Below are 19,573 nucleotides of genomic sequence, written 5' to 3'. Positions count from 1 at the left end.
TGATGTGGTGTGAAAGACCTCATGAAGTGGACCAGTCACTCGCAGATGCACAGATACTTCCTTGTATGGGAGGTGCACAAAGGCGAACATTATTACGCTTACAAAAAGGCAGTAAACACAGTAAATATTTATTACCATAAAGTGAGAGAGAAAACTATTTTATATTCTAATAATTTGTTGTAAGTGTTAAAACTGCACATTAAATTTTATTCAATGTTAAGAGCTTTAGAAATTTATTCTCTAACTGAAATATTAAAAGGCACATCCAATGCCCTACCACGTTTCTTATCCTTTCCTCTAAAATTGTTCAAACTGTCAATTTCAGGTAGAGTTTTTTGGTATTAAAGAAACATTGAAAGACACTAGAATGTTCTATTTTGAGTGCTCTTTTCAACAGAAAGCCACTGTTTTCTCAATTTTCCGGCAGCTTCCAGGCAGTCTAATGTTCACCATTCTACTCAGCCTTATCAGTCTGATTTATATCCATATTTTACCCAAAAAAGACTGGATGCTCTGTTTCTGAGAAATAGTGTTTGTATGATAATTCTGAAACACCCATGTACCTCGGCACTCCCCTACACAGAGCCAATTTATTGGAGGCAGCAGTTTTAGTGCATAATATGCAGCAACACCAGTTCTCCAGTCAATGCTATATCTGTGCTTGCCACCAGTACAAAAAGTTGATCTGAAAATGTCCTATGTCTCATGTTTGGTATGTCCTTGCTGTCTAACTGACACTATTGCCAGTCTTTGTTTCAATATTGCATATCTTACCAGTTTTCTAAGTTGTCTTTTAAATTACACAAGCAGTATACCTAAACTACAATTTCATAGTCTTTGCTATTGTTCTCATTCAAGTTGCATCCCACACAATAGCTAGTTTGTCAGACTTCTAGTGGAAACTAAATAAAATTTTTGTGCCTCTGAGAACTTTGTTTGGTAATTTTTCTAAGACCGCAACAAATTCATAACAAGCACTAAGAGACTTAAAAGCTTTTATTTTTTCCTCCTTTCAAGGTTCATTTACACTTCACAAATAAAAAGACAATATGAAATTCAAGTTATCAACAGACATAGGTGGACAAACAACTAGAAAAGCAATAACTTCAGCTGCTACAATAGCAGCAGCAACAGAAGCTAATAAAAGCCACTGCGCACCAGGAGCGAGCAACTATGTCAAATGCGTAATTCATCTATACTGGCAGCTAACATTAACAACATCAACATTTTGACGAAAGAGTGAGCATGAGTAGTGTGTCCAACATTGTAGGTTCTACAACTATAGGAAAAAATGATGTTAATGTTACGAACAATTAACCACAATGATACAAAGCATTGTCAACAATGTTATTTCATCTGCTTCATGTATCTTCCTCTCTTCCTCTTGAGATGCAAACATGCTAGTAGTGGTCCAAAGTTTCTTTTGAGTGTACATCTTAAACAAACAGATATAATTACGTGAATAAACACACAACATCTCCTGAAGACAGACATTGACTGTGGATATTGTATCACAGACACAGTCCCTTTGGCTGTTCAGAGATGTCAGTAAGCCCACCCAAAGATGTAAACAACAACACAGGAGTAACACCTATTAGACAGAGGGGGTCCGACAGCCCATCAGTTCCAGTCATTTCACCACGATGGAGGTACATGGCTCATGTCGTCTGTAGTTCAACCATGCCTAGATGGTCAATACTGCGGCACAATCGTCTCCGCATTGTTACTTTGTGCCAGGAAGGGCTCTCAACAAGGGAACTGTCCAGGCATCTCTGAGTGAACCATAGCCATGCTGTTTGAACATGGAGGAGATACAGAGAGACAGGAACAGTCGATGACATGCTCGCCGAGGCCACCCAAGGGCTACTACTGAACTGGTTCGTGCAGCCACAGAATGTTGTGTTACAACTCAAACTGTTTGCAATAGGATGCATGATGCGCAACTTCACTCCTGACATCCATGGCAAGGTCCACCTTTACAACCACATCATGCAGTGCATTACAAATGAGCCTAACGACATGCCGAATGGACCACTCAGGGTTGGCATCACATTCTCTCCACCAATGAGTATCGCATATGCCTTCAACCAGACAATCGTCGGAGATGTGTTTGGAGGCAACCTGGTCAGGCTAAACACCTTAGACACACTGACCAGCGAGTGCAGCAACATGGAGGTCCCCAGCTGTTCTAGAGTGGCATTATGTGGGGCCGACGTATGCCGCTGGTAGTGGTGGAAGGTGCCGTAATGGCTGTACTATAAGTGAATGCCATCCTCCAACCGATAGTGCAATCACTTTGGCAACCATGTCGGTAGCATATTGGCGAGGCATTCGTCTTCACGGATGACAATTTGTGCCTCCATCGTGCATGTGTGAATCACTTCTTTCAGGGTAACAACATCACTCGACTAGCGTGTCCAGCATGTCCTTCAGGCATGAACCCTTTCGAATATGACTATGATAGATTGAAATGGGCTGTTTATGGACGACATGACCCACCAACCACTCTGAGGGATCTACAGCGAATCGCTGTTGGGGAGTGGGACACTCTGGACCAACAATGCCTTGATGAACTTGTGGATAGTGTGCCACGACAAATACAGGCATGCATCAATGCAAGGGGATGTGCTACTGGGTATTAGACGTAGCGGTGTGAACAGACAATCTGGACCACCACCTCTGAAGGTCTTGCCGTATAGTGGTACAACACGCAATGTTTGGTCTTCATGAACAATAAAAGGGGCGGAAATGATGTTTATGTTGATCTCTATTCCAATTTTGTGTACAGGTTCCGGAGGTCTCGGAACTAAGGTGATGCAAAACTTTTTTTTTATATGTGTATAACAAGAAATTTGATTCTAATATGAAGCACACTATAAACCTGACCTTACAAAGTATCTTTCTACTTAAGAACTATTCTTTTACCTCCCAACACCAAACATTTTACATTCTCTCACTCCGCCCCCGTCTATAAGGCATAAAATCTCTCCATTCCAACATACCTACGGCTATTACGTGAATCCTTCCGCAACCTAATACGAATGGTTTGTGATTCATGAAAAAAGATTCTTGGGCACCTAGGTACAAAGACACTTGTTTTGAAATTGTACGTGATAGTTATAAACTCTTATATCTATGTTTCAAGTCTCTGTTGTACTTTTTACAATAACGGGTGAACTTGCAGAAACGAGCTGTTGACAACATGTAACCTCTTTGAATATTTCCTACTGTTACACATACAGTAGTCGAATAATTTTATATCAATTTATACTATTTTTATTTTATTTAACACATGTGCAGTATATTACTCTACTCACCAAGTGTAATGAAGTATATGATGACGACCAGAAAACACAATTTATGACGCTCCATTGTTGTCTATGTGTGACTGGATGTTATAAACTAAAGACAAATTTCACGTATTACGTGACACACCACAGTCATATACAGTCACTGACATTTGACAATACGACGACACGGTCCAGGCACAAAATAAACCACACCAAAGACATTAAACACCAAAAACTTTCTCACATCTTTTCCATCTGTGAGCTCCATCAATGGTTTCCGTCCATAGACATGTCTGTGTTTCCACGAAGGAGTTTAGCGTCCTTGGTTTCTCTGTAGATCTACGGATTGAGACATAGAGTATAAAAATCTCTACTCTACGGAGGGCACAGTAAACAGTCGCGACACATCGCCTCGATTTTGTTGCCCACTGCGCCAGCAGCGCGCCAAGCTGCCAGTAAGTTAAAGTGTTGAGCTCGGCGCAATCGTGAAAGCTAAAGCAAATAGTAGTAGTTTATTTTAGTTTACACAGTGGTTTTTACAAATGGGAACGTAGTGTAGCGGAGTAAATTTCAGCAACAAGAAGAAGTAGATATGACATGTTTTTTTTATGTTTCCTAAGGACTCTTGAAGTATACACCATCATATTACTAAACTGTATCGTCAGGATTTGCTTGCAAACTACATGTATATTAATGATTAATGTTTCGTTTTAGGAGCAGAAAATGGACAGTGAATAGCAGACGAGAACATCTTAGGAGACAATACCATATCTGCCTTTATAACAATGTTAAGTTTTGTCTACTACACGTAGAACAAAACTAGTTCATGAATGCTGACACTAATAAACTCGTGTGAAGTGCAGTTAACCACGTTGTTTAACATTCCACATAAGCCACCTCATTTGACGCTGAAGTGGAAAGTGCCACAAAGGTTCGACAATCCGTCTAACACTCTAAACACTCATATGCAGATTTGAACTGGCTGCTTCTGTGATCAGTGCCAGATTCGTCTGAATCGTCAACATAGAGCTGCTTTTTGTTTTGCTATAAGTGAAGACCGCCTTAAACTGACTTCCTCTGTTTAATCTTCCTCCTCAATTTGATTCTCAGGTAGCACATCAGCTTCCTCTATTCTCGACTTCCTCTGTTTCAGTTTTCATCTCTGTTTCAGCACTATCAACACCATGTTTGGTTGCATTACTGTATCATTTTGACTACTTTCCTTTATTTTAGGTCTACAGTCCTCTCAAAATACTACATCTCTACTACTTATTATCTTCTTATTCACAGGATTATAAAATCTGTAGCCTGTTGAATTCTCACAGTAGCCAATAAAAATATATTTTTGAGATTTTGCATCCCATTTTCCTTGTAATCGTTTTGGAATCTGAACCATGGCTTCATATCCAAAGACTTTTAAGTGTTTTAGATCCGGTTTCTTCCCAGTCCATACTTCATAAGGTGTCTTGTGTCTCACAGCTTTGGGAGATGATCTGTTAATTAAATACACTGCTGTTGACACAGCCCCTGCCAAAAACGCGTAGGTAGCTCATAGTCACTTAAGATACTTCTTGCCTTTTCTACAATAGTTCTGTTGGCTTGTTCTGCAACTCCCTTCTGAGGAGGAGTGTAGCGAATGGTAGCCTGATGCCTAATACCCATTCCGTTCAAATGTTCCTTAAACTGTCTGTTTACATATTCTGATCCGTTGTTTGATCTAACAATTTTAATTTTCTTCCCAGTCTGTCTTTCGACTATTTTGCAATAAACAATAAATACATCATTCACTTGATAGTGGCTATTTATAAAATAAACATATATGTATCTAGAACAATTATCTATGAGTGTCAGGAAACAGAAGGTTCCCCTTTAGGATTTATTATCCATAGGTCCACAGAGATCTGAGTGTATGAGTTGCAAGACTTTGGTGGATCTGCTCTGACTCAATTGAAGTAGAAATCTAGCCTGCTTCCCTTGCAAACACACCTTATGTTGGACATTATTCGTTCTATAATTTTCCATCCCAGTTGCCACATTCTTCAGTAAAGATATATTTTTCCTATTCAAATGTCCAAGTCTCCTATGCCACAAGAAACGTTTTGGAGCATAAACAGAGCAATTTCGTAGTTTGGTAGTATTTTGAATTCTATTCACTTTGTAAATACCTCTTACATTACTTCCAGTAGCTACAGCATCATCACAAGAGTCTATCACTTTGGCTCCCTCTACAGCTAAGATAACTTTATTACCCTTCTTTACTATTTCGCTTACTGACAACAAATTAATTGCAATATTCTTCAAATAATGTACACCAGGAGCAGTAACAATTTCCTGTTCCCCATTCACAAGCAAATTAAGACCCACTTTTCCTGCGAGTTCACACCTTAACTTAGATCATTCAACTGTGGAATTCCAATGTCAGTCCTTGACTGAACGTCATACAAACGCTTTGGTAATATGCACAGATGCTCGTGAATATAGGAACCATTCTGCATGATAGTCACTCACTTCACTAAAAGAGTAAAAAACAGAAAATGCCTTGCTTTATTGGTAGTCTTTCTCTCAGGACTACTAGAATTAACATGCTTCTTTTCTTTTATAATTAACTTTTCGTTACACTATGAAGTAATATGTCCAATATTCTGAAATCTGAAACATCTGTTGGCTTTTCCTTGTACTAAGAGTATAAAGCCGATGCAGTTTCTTTTTCTGAAACCTTAGAATCTGGTTCATTCTTCATGTCCTGTATAATCTTTACTTTAACACTATCCGCTGTAATGGGTATTCCCAGACTTTCCAAACCCATTATCTTTGGCGAATATTTCTCTGGCAGTCTAGCTAACAATAAAGTTCCAATCTATTCATGAGCTATTTCAAAACCAATATTCCTCAGACGATTGGAGATTGAAGTTATTTTATTCACATATTCAGCCACACTTTTACACTTATTCAATCTTGTGGTTATCAGCTCATGAAGTAATCGTACTTTTCTGGTTAAACCACCATCTTCAGATGAGTTTTTCATTATGCCCCATACCTCGTTTGCTGACATAGCCTTTTCTGTGTGAACATAATTCACTAAATCAATCAAAAGGATTAGTTTTGATTTCTTCTTCTGACCCTTAGTAGCAATACTTGATTGATGTCCTGTAAGTCGTCCAAGTGCAAATATGCCTCAAAGGCAAATTTCAATTTCGCGTAATTTTCGTCCCCTACAAGCCATTCTATTTGCGGTATCTATGTTGTATTTATTTTACAGTTATTTTTCTTCTTCATATAGCGTACACAGTCCAACTTTATATGAACTTCCGCGCACTTTTTACGCAAATACATATCACCTTAAAGCTTATATTTTGCTTTAATCCAGTAGCTGGGCCCATAATCTGTCTTAGTTTATGCAGATTAACGCAGCTAAATGACAAGTAACAACTTCAAGTTTGTCAATCCCTTTGCTTCATGGACCACTAAGTATTCAGCATATGCCCTCCCCGTCTCCCACACCATCCAAGGATCACTACTGCCACTGTAATAACATAAAATAAAAACTGAATCCCATCTACCACCCTCCCTTATCTTACACATGAGCAGCAGATAAGGTGTAAGGCAGGCTAAAGAGGTTCTACCATATAAATTTATTCAGCCACAGACGTCCACAGGAGAAAAATGTATTTGCTTCATAGTCACTGAAAACATACTATTTTGAGAACTTATTGACTGCTCATTCACTTGTTCATCATGTTTTACTGATACGATGATCTCCTGTGATGGTTTCTGCGAAACAAGTCTTGATTTGGAACCTGCAACATTACATTTGCTTAAGTATACAGATGTAATCGGTAGGCTATGCTCGAGTTCTATTGCCTGAAAATGTAATAATTTTGGCATTTAGTAGCTTTACATTATTTATAAGGCAAATGGCAGATATAATGAGATACCAAAAATAGTTCACTGTCTGTTTGGAGGGCTATCAATTTGTATAGAGTCTGCTTGGCAGCTGTATAGTTATTGTAATCCGCTGTTTGTAACCTATAACATAGCAATAGCATACAGAACTGTTTTGTATAGCAATTTCCAGCAGTAAATCTCAGACTAGAACCATCCAATACAGCCGACTGTATGTTAATAGAAATTGAACTGCCACGCAGTTTTCTGAAGTTATTAGCAGATATCGTTGAGCATCGAACGAAATTAACTATTAAATGAAGTGAAACTAACCATGGCATTCCATTTATGATGCTATAAACAAAGCTTGCCCATACTAGTCATCTCATCACAATGTGCATAAGATAACAGTAACAGAAATATTTTTTGGCAGCTTCGTATAGCCTACACACACTAGAATATACTAATCCATTCTCAGCAGCCTATTAAATCACTTTTAAAATAGGAACCTTGTTAATTTCATTATCACATACACGTTTTGCAAACAATAAGAACAGAGCGCAGCAAAAATGTGCACAAAAAAGAAAACAAATTTGCAGGTTATGTTATAGATTTTAAGTAAATGGTCACTTCTTGGTCACAATATTCACTCAATGGATTATTTCAAACATAAACAAAGAAGTAAAATATACATCACACACGAGTACCAAATGGAACCACACTGTCAGCAAATATGGATATGTACCATCACTTAAAAATTACAATCATGTATCAAACATCTAGTGCAACTTACACTCTGCAGGTATGAGGGAAAATGAGAAAATGCATGGCAGGGCGCTGTCTCTGAGGCGAACATATGTTAGTGATGTCTAGTCAATGTCAGCTTCTTGGGAATACTCTGAACATATTCTATTATACTATGTTGGTTCCCAGTCATTTCTTCAAAGTGCCTTCATACACAAACTTTTCCTTGCAGTGCCTTTTGGGAAACTATTTCTCGTAAACATAAAAGTTTGAAGGTAATGAGTGAAACCACTGAAGCACACAGCCCTTATTTAAACAAGAATTATTTGTTTAGCTACAACATTTACCTATAGAAAGTAACAGCTGATATTCCATTTCTCTTAGTGCATCCGCAGACAACACAAGTAACAATTTTTTCATTGTTATTTCATGAACAACAGAGTTATGGGCACACGCAACACACAATGTTCAGTGGTCTCAAAGAAATGGCGGAGTTGCTGGCTTCATTTTTCCGGCCTTATGCCATGTCCATAGATTTTAGCCTCTTTGAGTTTCCATCAAGGACGCTCATTTCAATTTCATTTATCTTTGGTTGGTAGTCAATACTTTCATAGTACTAGTATACTTCACCTGTGAAAAAAGTAGGGAACAAATTAATTTCTTTTGAAATAACCATTTAAAGCAGAATCTCTGCCATGTATAGCGGAGATAACGGTGAGGTGTGACCTGTCCGAAAACCTAAAAACTTCAGCAAATATTGCCAACGCAGCCCATGGTGTATCAGAAGATCTCCATATGGAGACGCAAGATTTAATAACATCTCGCAAAAGACAGATACATTACCGGATACAAGATCGGCATATAAGGCTTTTAACAACTTAGTTACATCAAGTTCACGTAAGGCCAGCAAGAACCAAGATTTGGAGCATTTAAGAATTTGCCCCCCCTCCCCCCCACGAACCATGGACCTTGCCGTTGGTGGGGAGGCTTGCATGCCTCAGCAATACAGATAGCCGTAATGTAGGTGCAACCACAACGGAGGGGTATCTGTTAAGAGGCCAAACAAATGTGTGGTTCCTGAAGAGGGGCTGCAGCCTTTTCAGTAGTTGCAGGGGCAACAGTCTGGATGATTGACTGATCTAGCCTTGTAACAATAACCAAAACAGCGTTGCTGTGCTGGTATTGCGAACAGCTGAAAGCAAGGGGGAAACTACAGCCGTAATTTTTCCCGAGGGCATGCAGCTTTACTGTATGATTAAATGATGATGGCATCCTCTTGGGTAAAATATTCCGGAGGTAAAATAGTCCCCCATTCGGATCTCCGGGCGGGGACTACTCAGGAGGATGTCGTTATCAGGAGAAAGAAAACTGGCGTTCTACGGATCGGAGCGTGGAATGTCAGATCACTTAATCGGACAGGTAGGTTAGAAAATTTAAAAATTCCGAGAGATTTGTCCAATAATAGTTCACGCAGTACAACTACAATAAAGAATTTTTCATTATTGCCATCAGTATCAGTGTTTAGCAGGAAACCCGAAGATGATGTGAAAGTGTTTTTTCGTAAACTTGAAGGTGCCGCCCTGTTAGGATCATGGACAGATTCCGATAAGCTAGTGGTTGCTAAATTAATAATTCTGGGAGCACCACAAGATTTCATTAGTACAGAGCCTATTTGCGTGAAAACAGAAGATTACAATGAGTTTAGAACGATTGTTGTTCAGAGATTTAAACGTAAAAACGCGATCAGATTTTACAGAGAGCAGCTTCACAGTTTGAAAATGCAACGAGACATATCTATCGAGCAGTTTGCCGACAGAACTCGATCCATAAACGCTCAAACGTACGAGTTAGTAGAAGATGAGAATGAAAATCGAATTCAGTTGTTCGTAGCTGACCAGAGAGCCTTGGACACATTCATTCATGGGTTGCATGGAGAGGAAGTAAGCAAAGCTGTTAGATTGGCGCGATGTAAAACGATTTCGAAATGTTCTGATGCAGACCATAGGGTGCGTTCTTTTCCCTTCAGAGGTATGTATTGGAAATTGTCGATGCCTAAGTAATCAGTCATTTGCAAGTAATGTTGACAAACATGCTGCGCTGTCAGTGACAGGTGAGTTTATGTTCGCTTGTGGCGTAGTGCATGGTAACTGCACTTGCGCAACTGTTACAACTGCCAGCAAGTGGTGCTGCATTCTACAACCTTCTCTATTTTCCTTTGATGGGCTAGTTGCGTATTTCGGTAACCAATGGAAGTATCTAACTTCTCTAAAAGCATGGGTTTGATTTCTGTCCAATGTTGTTTTGGAATGTTAGTAGCTTTAGCAACACTGCCTTGTAACCTTTCCTCTACTTCCTTTAAACCTGAAACTATTTTACATAAAAGTGGACTTTCTTTCTCTTTTAAAGCTTTTTCTATGGTATATGCATAAATTTTGCACTCTGACACTACCTTTTCAGCTACCTTACCTTACCTATCTAGCATCCCAGCTTCAGCTTTTTCAGTTATTTTCTTTACAACCCCACATAACTTATCTCTATGTTTTTTAGCCAATTCTGGCTCTAAGCTTAACTGGGCTACTCTTAGACTCAACTTGTGTATTTCTGTAGGTATGTTTTTGCATACACCTTGTTGCTTGCTGTCTGTGTCGTCACATTTTTTACCGATGCATCCACATTGGATTGCGTGTCTTGAATTTGAGAATATGCTGAACTCACCAGTAAGTTGTTCCTGTTTGTCGTCTATGAATGATATTTTTCTCGTTAACGTATTTATATTTCAGAATATGTCTATAATTATTTCTTGTTTTAGTTGTTTACCTAGCTCTGTCAACTTCCCAGATAGTTCGTTCGATAATTCATTGCATATAGTTTTGCTCACCTCACTGAACTGTTGACTAATACTATTCCGGAAATCGTTAAAATCCTCATTTTGGTGTGTAAACTGTTGTCCTATACCTTTAAGTTGCTTTGTTACACTTTGCTGAATTTTCTGTTGTTTTGTAAACAGTTGTGTTACACCCTTAAGCTGTTGTGTTACACTTCCCTAAAATAAAAATTGTTTTGTAAACTGTTGTGTTATTAGTTGCATGAGTTGTGTCAAATTGTGTGTCTCACTAGTACTTACACTGCTTTTACAAACTGTTTCCTGTTCTGGCGTTCGCGATGTCGTGAGTAAAGCGTCAGATGAAGTTTCGTAGTCGCACACTTCAGTTTCACTATTAGAAAAAAAAAAAATTCTCGCTAAGAACGGAGAAATTGTCTCATCGAACATCATACAAATGGCATCATGATTAGTTGTAGTACCAATGTCATAATTTTTTTGGTAGTGGCATGTCTACTCGTTGTTTTGGTAGCCATCGGCTGGTTCACGAGTTGGCGCAGTACTTTCAACTATTGCCAAGCTCGGATTTCCGACATATTGCATTTTGTAATGCGTTTTCAACATGGCCATTTCCTTTGAATAGTGTTTAACAAAATTATGGAAAAAGTTTTCAGAAATGAAATTTTGACTGTATCGGTACTTTTCAACTAAATTAGATTTATCTGCATATTCAATAATGAACCTAATTATTTTCTGATACAGTCTTATAGATCTTGATGATTTATCTCACAGTTTAATGCTGACTTTATATAAATTTTCGACTTTTCTTTAGAAATGCACTTTCCGTAAAGGATATTAATTGGAAGACTAAAAACTTTTCTACTGCAACAGAGACCATGCCAAGCATGGCCATATAAGCATAGAGCATAGCAGCTTCCTTCCTTTGCCACTGAAATCAGCAGTCCTGGCGCCTCTCGTTTGTAGGCAGAATGTAATTTTAATTTGCTCCTTCTATGTTTCTCTTGTACCCAATCTCATGGACATGTAACAAATACAACCTAAGTCTCATTAGTTTCTTGCAACAATAAAATGAATCATTTCTATATAAACAAATTATTTTCAGAAGCATTGAAAGGTTTGTTCATATTCCACTCAGTGTTGTCCTTTAAGCAGATACCATTAAATAGTGGCACAACATGGGGGGCAAAACAATATAATGGAAACTGTTTAATAAATTAAAAGAACTTTATTGGAAACAATAACTTAAATAAATTGGAAGGTACACATATCCTGGGTGAACTTTAACTGGCACTAAGGTCAACAGACCTTAAATGTCAATACATTTAAGATCAACATTCATCATTTAAATTTATGTACTTCTTCTCATTAGATCCACTGTGTATAAAGCTGATTATGACAATGCTGTTACCAGACCACCCTTCCACAGCTCACACAAGTTCCTCATGTCTGCTTCGATCCTGTTGATGCAGGATTCCTGGCGAACGAGAAATAATGAACAAACGGATGTTATTGTCATAACTATACATAAATAAACTTGGTCTTCCTAATAAATTTTATAACACTTTTTACCTCCCCCCATGAACCATGGACCTTGCCGTTGGTGGGGAGGCTTGCGTGCCTCAGCGATACAGATAGCCGTAGCATAGATCCAACCACAACGGAGGGGTATCTGTTGAGAGGCCAGACAAATGTGTGGTTCCTGAAGAGGGGCAGCAGCCTTTTCAGTAGTTGCAGGGGCAACAGTCTGGATGATTGACTGATCTGGCCTTGTAACAATAACCAAAACGGCCTTGCTGTGCTGGTACTGCGAACAGCTGAAATCAAGGGGAAACTACGGCCGTCATTTTTCCCGAGGGCATGCAGCTTTACTGTATGATTAAATGATGATGGCGTCCTCTTGGGTAAAATATTCCGGAGGTAAAATAGTCCCCCATTTGGATCTCCGGGCGGGGACTACTCAAGAGGATGTCGTTATCAGCAGAAAGAAAACTGGCATTCTGCGGTTCGAAGCGTGGAATGTCAGATCCCTTAACCAGGCAGGTAGGTTAGAAAATTTAAAAAGGGAAATGGATAGGTTAAAGTTAGATGTAGTGGTAATTAGTGAAGTTTGGTGGCAAGAGGAACAAGACTTCTGGTCAGGTGCCTACAGGGTTATAAACACAAAATCAAATAGGGGTAATGCAGGAGTAGGTTTAATAATGAATAGGAAAATAGGAATGCGGGTAAGCTACTAAAAAAGCATAGTGAACACATTATTGTGGCCAAGATAGATATGAAGCCCACACCTACTAAAGTAGTACAAGTTTATATGACAACTAGCTCTGAAGATGACGAAGAAATTGAAGAAATGTATGATCAAATAAAAGAAATTATTCAGGTAGTGAAGGGTGACGAAAATTTAATAGTTCATGGGTGACTGGAATTCGGTAGTAGGAAAAGGGAGAGAAGGAAACGTAGTAGGTGAATATGGACTGGGGCAAAGAAATGAATTTTGCACAGAGCACAACTTAATCATAGGTAACACTTGGTTCAAGAACCATAAAAGAAGGCTGTATACATGGAAGAAGCCTGGAGATACTAAAAGGTATCAGATAGATTATATAATGGTAAGACAGAGATTTAGGAACCAGATTTTAAATTGTCAGACATTTCCAGGGGCAGATGTGGACTCTGACCACAATCTGTTGGTTATGACCTGCAGATTAAAACTGAAGAAACTGCAAAAAGGTGGGAATTTAAGGAGATGGGACCTGGATAAACTGACTAAACCAGAGGTTGTACAGAGTTTCAGGGAGAGCAGGGAGCATAAGGGAACCATTGAAAGGAATGGGGGAAAGAAACACAGTAGAAGAAGAATGGGTAGCTTTGAGAGATGAAGTAGTGAAGGCAGCAGAGGATCAAGTACGTAAAACGACGAGGGCTAGTAGAAATCCTTGGTTAACAGAAGAAATATTGAATTTAACTGATGAAAGGAGAAAATATAAAAACCCAGTAAATAAGAACAGGCAAAAAGGAGTAGCAACGACTCAAAAATGAGATCGACACAAAGTGCAAAATGGCTAATCAGGAATGGCTAGAGAACAAGTGTAAGGATGTAGTGGTATATTCTCACTAGGGGCAAGATAGACACTGTCTACAGGAAAATTAAAGAGACCTTTGGAGAAAAGAGAACCACTTGTATGAATATTAAGAGCTCAGATGGAAACCCAGTTCTAAACAAAGAAGGGAATGCAGGAAGGTGGAAGGAGTATACAGAGTGTCTATGCAAGGGAGATGTACTTGAGGACAATATTATGGAAATGGAAGAGGATGTAGATGAAGATGAAATGGGAATACAATACTATGTGAAGAGTTTGACAGAGCTCTGAAAGACCTGAGTCGAAACAAGGCCCCAGGAGTAGACAGCATTCCATTGGAACTACTAACAGCCTTGGGAGAGCCAGTCCTGACAAAACTCTACCATCTGGTGAGCAAGATGTATGAGACAGGCGAAATACTCTCAGACTTCAAGAAGAATATAATAATTCCAATCCCAAAGAAAGCAGATGTTGACAGATGTGAAAATTACCAAACTATCAGTTTAATAAGTCACAGCTGCAAAATACTAACGCAAATTCTTTACAGACGAATGGAAAAACTAGTAGAAGCCGACCTTGGGGAAGATCAGTTTGGATTCCGTAGAAATGTTGGGACATGTGAGGGAATACTTACCCTACGACTTATCTTAGAAGCTAGATTAAGGAAGGGCAAACCTACGTTTCTAGCATTTGTAGACGGTAGCACGTGCTTCGGTAGCTCAGATGGTAGAGCACTTGCCCGCGAAAGGTAAAGGTCCCGAGTTCGAGTCTCGGTCGGGCACACAGTTTTAATCTGCCAGGAAGTTTCATATCAGCGCACACTCCGCTGACAGTGAACAATATTTAATGGCTTTATTGAGTTGATATATAGAGATGGACAAAATATTATATGGTTGAGATCTATTTGACCTGGAGGTAGGGAATTCAAGTAAGGATCTGAAGGAGGAGTAAGTACACACATCATTTCCTAGCCATGCCTTAGCAGGGGTTATTAGTGAGACCAGTCTGTTGTGACGAAAGACCTTAGCCTTATTCTATATATTTGCCTTAATAGTCGTCCTATAGAGTGAAGAGCAGAATTTGATCCAATTTTCCTTTTTAGTCTTTTTTAGAAGTCTGTTAACTTTACAATAATTCTTTCTACTTCCAAAAAATTCTCTATAGTTGGATACTGGTAATAACATCACAGAGCTAGTCTGCATTTTGCCAGTTTCTGTGAACATGCTAGATCCCACCAAGGAGAGGAACGTTGTTTCATGACCATGATACCTTTATTCTGTTGAATAATGACTCACGCCAATGTTTCTATAGTCAGTTAATGCTTAATAATCCTATACCTTCCATATGTCACTGTATAAGTTTTCAATAGACCGTTTAATTGTGCACCCATAAGTGTTCCAGTTAGTTTCTTTAATTTTCCATATGCTGTTAGTATAATGTAAGTGCATAGCATCTAACTATGTTTACATGAAACTCTATTGGCAAATGATTGGAATCTATGGTATCCGTTTTGACACGCTAATTTGAAATATCAATAAAACACAGTGAGCAGAGTGTAATATCAATAGGAGACTGTTGGCAGGATGAAGAAGAGATCATAGTGTGGGGAATAGTATTTATTATTAAAATGATGACACCTCCCTTCCAATCTAGACAGTTTTTGCTTATGACAGTGCAGTTTATTATTCCAGCAGTATATCATGACTTGAAGCGTGTTTCACATGGAGCAACTAAATCAGTCTGATTAATATATAATTCCCTTTGACCTTTATTGACCTTCTGTTCCATTGTAGCACTTTCAAAGGCGACATAATTTAAAGTGAATGAGGTTGAAATATGTTTGTTATTAATTGTCTGATATCATTTTCATTCATGTTGCTATTATATCTTGTGTTTTTTATTGGCATATCAGTAACTTTTGTTGTTACCTCAGTCATTTCTGTAGAATAGGAGTAGTTCGATGATTAGGTGCGTGATGTGCTGTTAAAGCACCTATAACTGGATAAACAAACTGTGCAATGTCTAAAATCTTTGTTTCTTGAATGACTGTGTTAGATTTTTTTATTATTTCCACCTTATAAATAATAAACAAGGATGTGTAGGCTTGTAAATTTTTGTTCTTATTATTTTGTTATGAATTAATAAATTGGCTTGTCAGCAGATCTTAGTGCTATTTTTACTTTATTTTCTGGTAGGGAGAGATGCAAAAATTTCTCTAATCCCATAAGGCGCAAATGATCTACGTTTTTTCCACCTTTCTACACTCCTGGAAATTGAAATAAGAACACCGTGAATTCATTGTCCCAGGAAGGGGAAACTTTATTGACACATTCCTGGGATCAGATACATCACATGATCACACTGACAGAACCACAGGCACATAGACACAGGCAACAGAGCATGCACAATGTCGGCACTAGTACAGTGTATATCCACCTTTCGCAGCAATGCAGGCTGCTATTCTCCCATGGAGACGATCGTAGAGATGCTGGATGTAGTCCTGTGGAACGGCTTGCCATGCCATTTCCACCTGGCGCCACAGTTGGACCAGCGTTCGTGCTGGACGTGCAGACCGCGTGAGACGACGCTTCATCCAGTCCCAAACATGCTCAATGGGGGACAGATCCGGAGATCTTGCTGGCCAGGGTAGTTGACTTACACCTTCTAGAGCACGTTGGGTGGCACAGGATGCATGCGGACGTGCATTGTCCTGTTGGAACAGCAAGTTCCCTTGCCGGTCTAGGAATGGTAGAACGATGGGTTCGATGACGGTTTGGATGTACCATGCACTATTCAGTGTCCCCTCGACGATCGCCAGAGGTGTACGGCCAGTGTAGGAGATCGCTCCCCACACCATGATGCCGGGTGTTGGCCCTGTGTGCCTCGGTCATATGCAGTCCTGATTGTGGCGCTCACCTGTACGGCGCCAAACACGCATACGACCATCATTGGCACCAAGGCAGAAGCGACTCTCATCGCTGAAGACACGACATCTCCATTCGTCCCTCCATTCATGCCTGTCGCGACACCACTGGAGGCGGGCTGCACGATGTTGGGGCGTGAGCGGAAGACGGCCTAACGGTGTGCGGGACCGTAGCCCAGCTTCATGGTGACGGTTGCGAATGGTCCTCGCCGATACCCCAGGAGCAACAGTGTCCCTAATTTGCTGGGAAGTGGCGGTGCGGTCCCCAACGGCACTGCGTAGGATCCTACGGTCTTGGCGTGCATCCGTGCGTCGCTGCGGTCCGGTCCCAGGTCGACGGGCACGTGCACCTTCCGCCGACCACTGGCGACAACATCGATGTACTGTGGAGACCTCACGCCCCACATGTTGAGCAATTCGGCGGTACGTCCACCCGGCCTCCCGCATGCCCACTATACGCCCTCGCTCAAGGTCCGTCAACTGCACATACGGTTCACGTCCACGCTGTCGCGGCATGCTACCAGTGTTAAAGACTGCGATGGAGCTCCGTATGCCACGGCAAACTGGCTGACACTGACGGCGGCGGTGCACAAATGTTGCGCAGGTAGCGCCATTCGACGGCCAACACCGCGGTTCCTGGTGTGTCCGCTGTGCCGTGCGTGTGATCGTTGCTTGTACAGCCCTCTCGCAGTGTCCGGAGCAAGTATGGTGGGTCTGACACACCGGTGTTAATGCGTTCTTTTTTCCATTTCCAGGAGTGTATATAGACCACAAATGGCCAGGTGTCAATAAGTTTATAAAAATTAGGATGTCTCTGAAAACGTCTGCAATTATCCAGAGATATATTGCTGGAATTTTTTGCAATAGGAGTAGCATCTGTATGAACCATTACATGCTATTATCTATTTGCATAGAGTTATCCTCAATGTTAACCTAGAGATTTTCCATGACTGTTTGTTTTGTGTTTCTGATAAACTGACTAATCTTATCATGACTCTTATTGCTCCGGCTTGAGAGACTGGAAGGGCCTTGGGATCAACAGGGATGTTAGATATTAGTCGTCTGCTTTTAGCCAGTGACGCAATGTTAATAGCTGGTGTCATGCCACCTTTTGGTGCATATATGATTAGTTTAGTTGTTAGTTGGCGAAGACAACGAGTTTGAAAAAAAAAAGAAAACCGCGTTCTGGTGACAGACTGATCTGTAGCTTAGCCCTAAGTCAGTTTGGAATGTGACAGTTTGGTTGTGAGTTGGGGAAGCTAACGAATGTGATATTAAAATGGCACATTGTGGTGAAAGACTGATCTGTACCTTAGCCCATTCGAAAAAATCGCCATCAACATCATCTTCTAGTCGCAATATTATTTACAGTGTTTGTCGCATGTTCCCATGGCAATGGTAAAAACCGTCGACTTGAATCGAACATTCCTCTACATCCAATTCTTGTTCTGATGTAACCATTTTCTTTTTCTCGTGGAGAATCCAATTTTTAACAAGTAAAAACTCCATCAGGTGGACCAAATCTAGGATCTTGCTATCCTTAGGTGATCTCAATGTAACTAAGTTCTTAAAATTCTTTTTGTTGTTGTTGTTGTTGTTGTTGTGGTCTTCAGTCCTAAGACTGGTGTGATGCAGCTCTCCATGCTACTCTATCCTGTGCAAGCTTCTTCATCTCCCAGTACCTACTGCAACCTACATCCTTCTGAATCTGCATAGTGTAGTCATCTCTTGGTATCCCTCTACGATTTTTACCCTTCACGCTGACCTCCAATACTAAATTGGTGATCCCTTGATGCCTCAGAACATGTCCTACCATTTATGCATATACCATAGAAAAAGCTTTAAAAGAGAAAGAAAGTCCACTTTTATGTAAAATAGTTTCAGGTTTAAAGGAAGTAGAGGAAAGGTTACAAGGCAGTGTTGCTAAAGCTACTAACATTCCAAAACAACATTGGACAGAAATCAAACCCATGCTTTTAGAGAAGTTAGATACTTCCATTGGTTACCGAAATACGCAACTAGCCCATCAAAGGAAAATAGAGAAGGTTGTAGAATGCAGCACCACTTGCTGGCAGTTGTAACAGTTGCGCAAGTGCAGTTACCATGCACTACGCCACAAGCGAACATAAACTCACCTGTCACTGACAGCGCAGCATGTTTGTCAACATTACTTGCAAATGACTGATTACTTAGGCATCGACAATTTCCAATACATACCTCTGAAGGGAAAAGAACGCACCCTATGGTCTGCATCAGAACATTTCGAAATCGTTTTACATCGCGCCAATCTAACAGCTTTGCTTACTTCCTCTCCATGCAACCCATGAATGAATGTGTCCAAGGCTCTCTGGTCAGCTACGAACAACTGAATTCGATTTTCATTCTCATCTTCTACTAACTCGTACGTTTGAGCGTTTATGGATCGAGTTCTGTCGGCAAACTGCTCGATAGATATGTCTCGTTGCATTTTCAAACTGTGAAGCTGCTCTCTGTAAAATCTGATCGCGTTTTTACGTTTAAATCTCTGAACAACAATCGTTCTAAACTCATTGTAATCTTCTGTTTTCACGCAAATAGGCTCTGTACTAATGAAATCTTGTGGTGCTCCCAGAATTATTAATTTAGCAACCACTAGCTTATCGGAATCTGTCCATGATCCTAACAGGGCGGCACCTTCAAGTTTACGAAAAAACACTTTCACATCATCTTCGGGTTTCCTGCTAAACACTGATACTGATGGCAATAATGAAAAATTCTTTATTGTAGTTGTACTGCGTGAACTATTATTGGACAAATCTCTCGGAATGGTAAGCTC

General features: G+C 40.0%; 1 protein-coding gene across 1 annotated transcript in view; it reads right to left on the bottom strand.

Moving 5' to 3' along the window:
* Positions 1-3,565, bottom strand: part of LOC126335396 (uncharacterized) — a 104,065-nt gene extending 100,500 nt beyond the window's left edge. Inside the window, exon 1 of the mRNA XM_049998636.1 lies at positions 3,318-3,565. Within this exon, the coding sequence (XP_049854593.1) occupies positions 3,318-3,372 (55 nt within the window). The 5' untranslated portion in view covers positions 3,373-3,565. The remainder of the gene's footprint in view (positions 1-3,317) is intronic.
* Positions 3,566-19,573: the final 16,008 nt, after the last annotated feature.

Source organism: Schistocerca gregaria, chromosome 2, assembly GCF_023897955.1.
Source record: "Schistocerca gregaria isolate iqSchGreg1 chromosome 2, iqSchGreg1.2, whole genome shotgun sequence".
Taxonomy (NCBI): Eukaryota; Metazoa; Arthropoda; class Insecta; order Orthoptera; family Acrididae; genus Schistocerca; species Schistocerca gregaria.
Note: the sequence above shows the minus strand (reverse complement) of the source record. Positions and strands in the feature narration are given on the sequence as shown.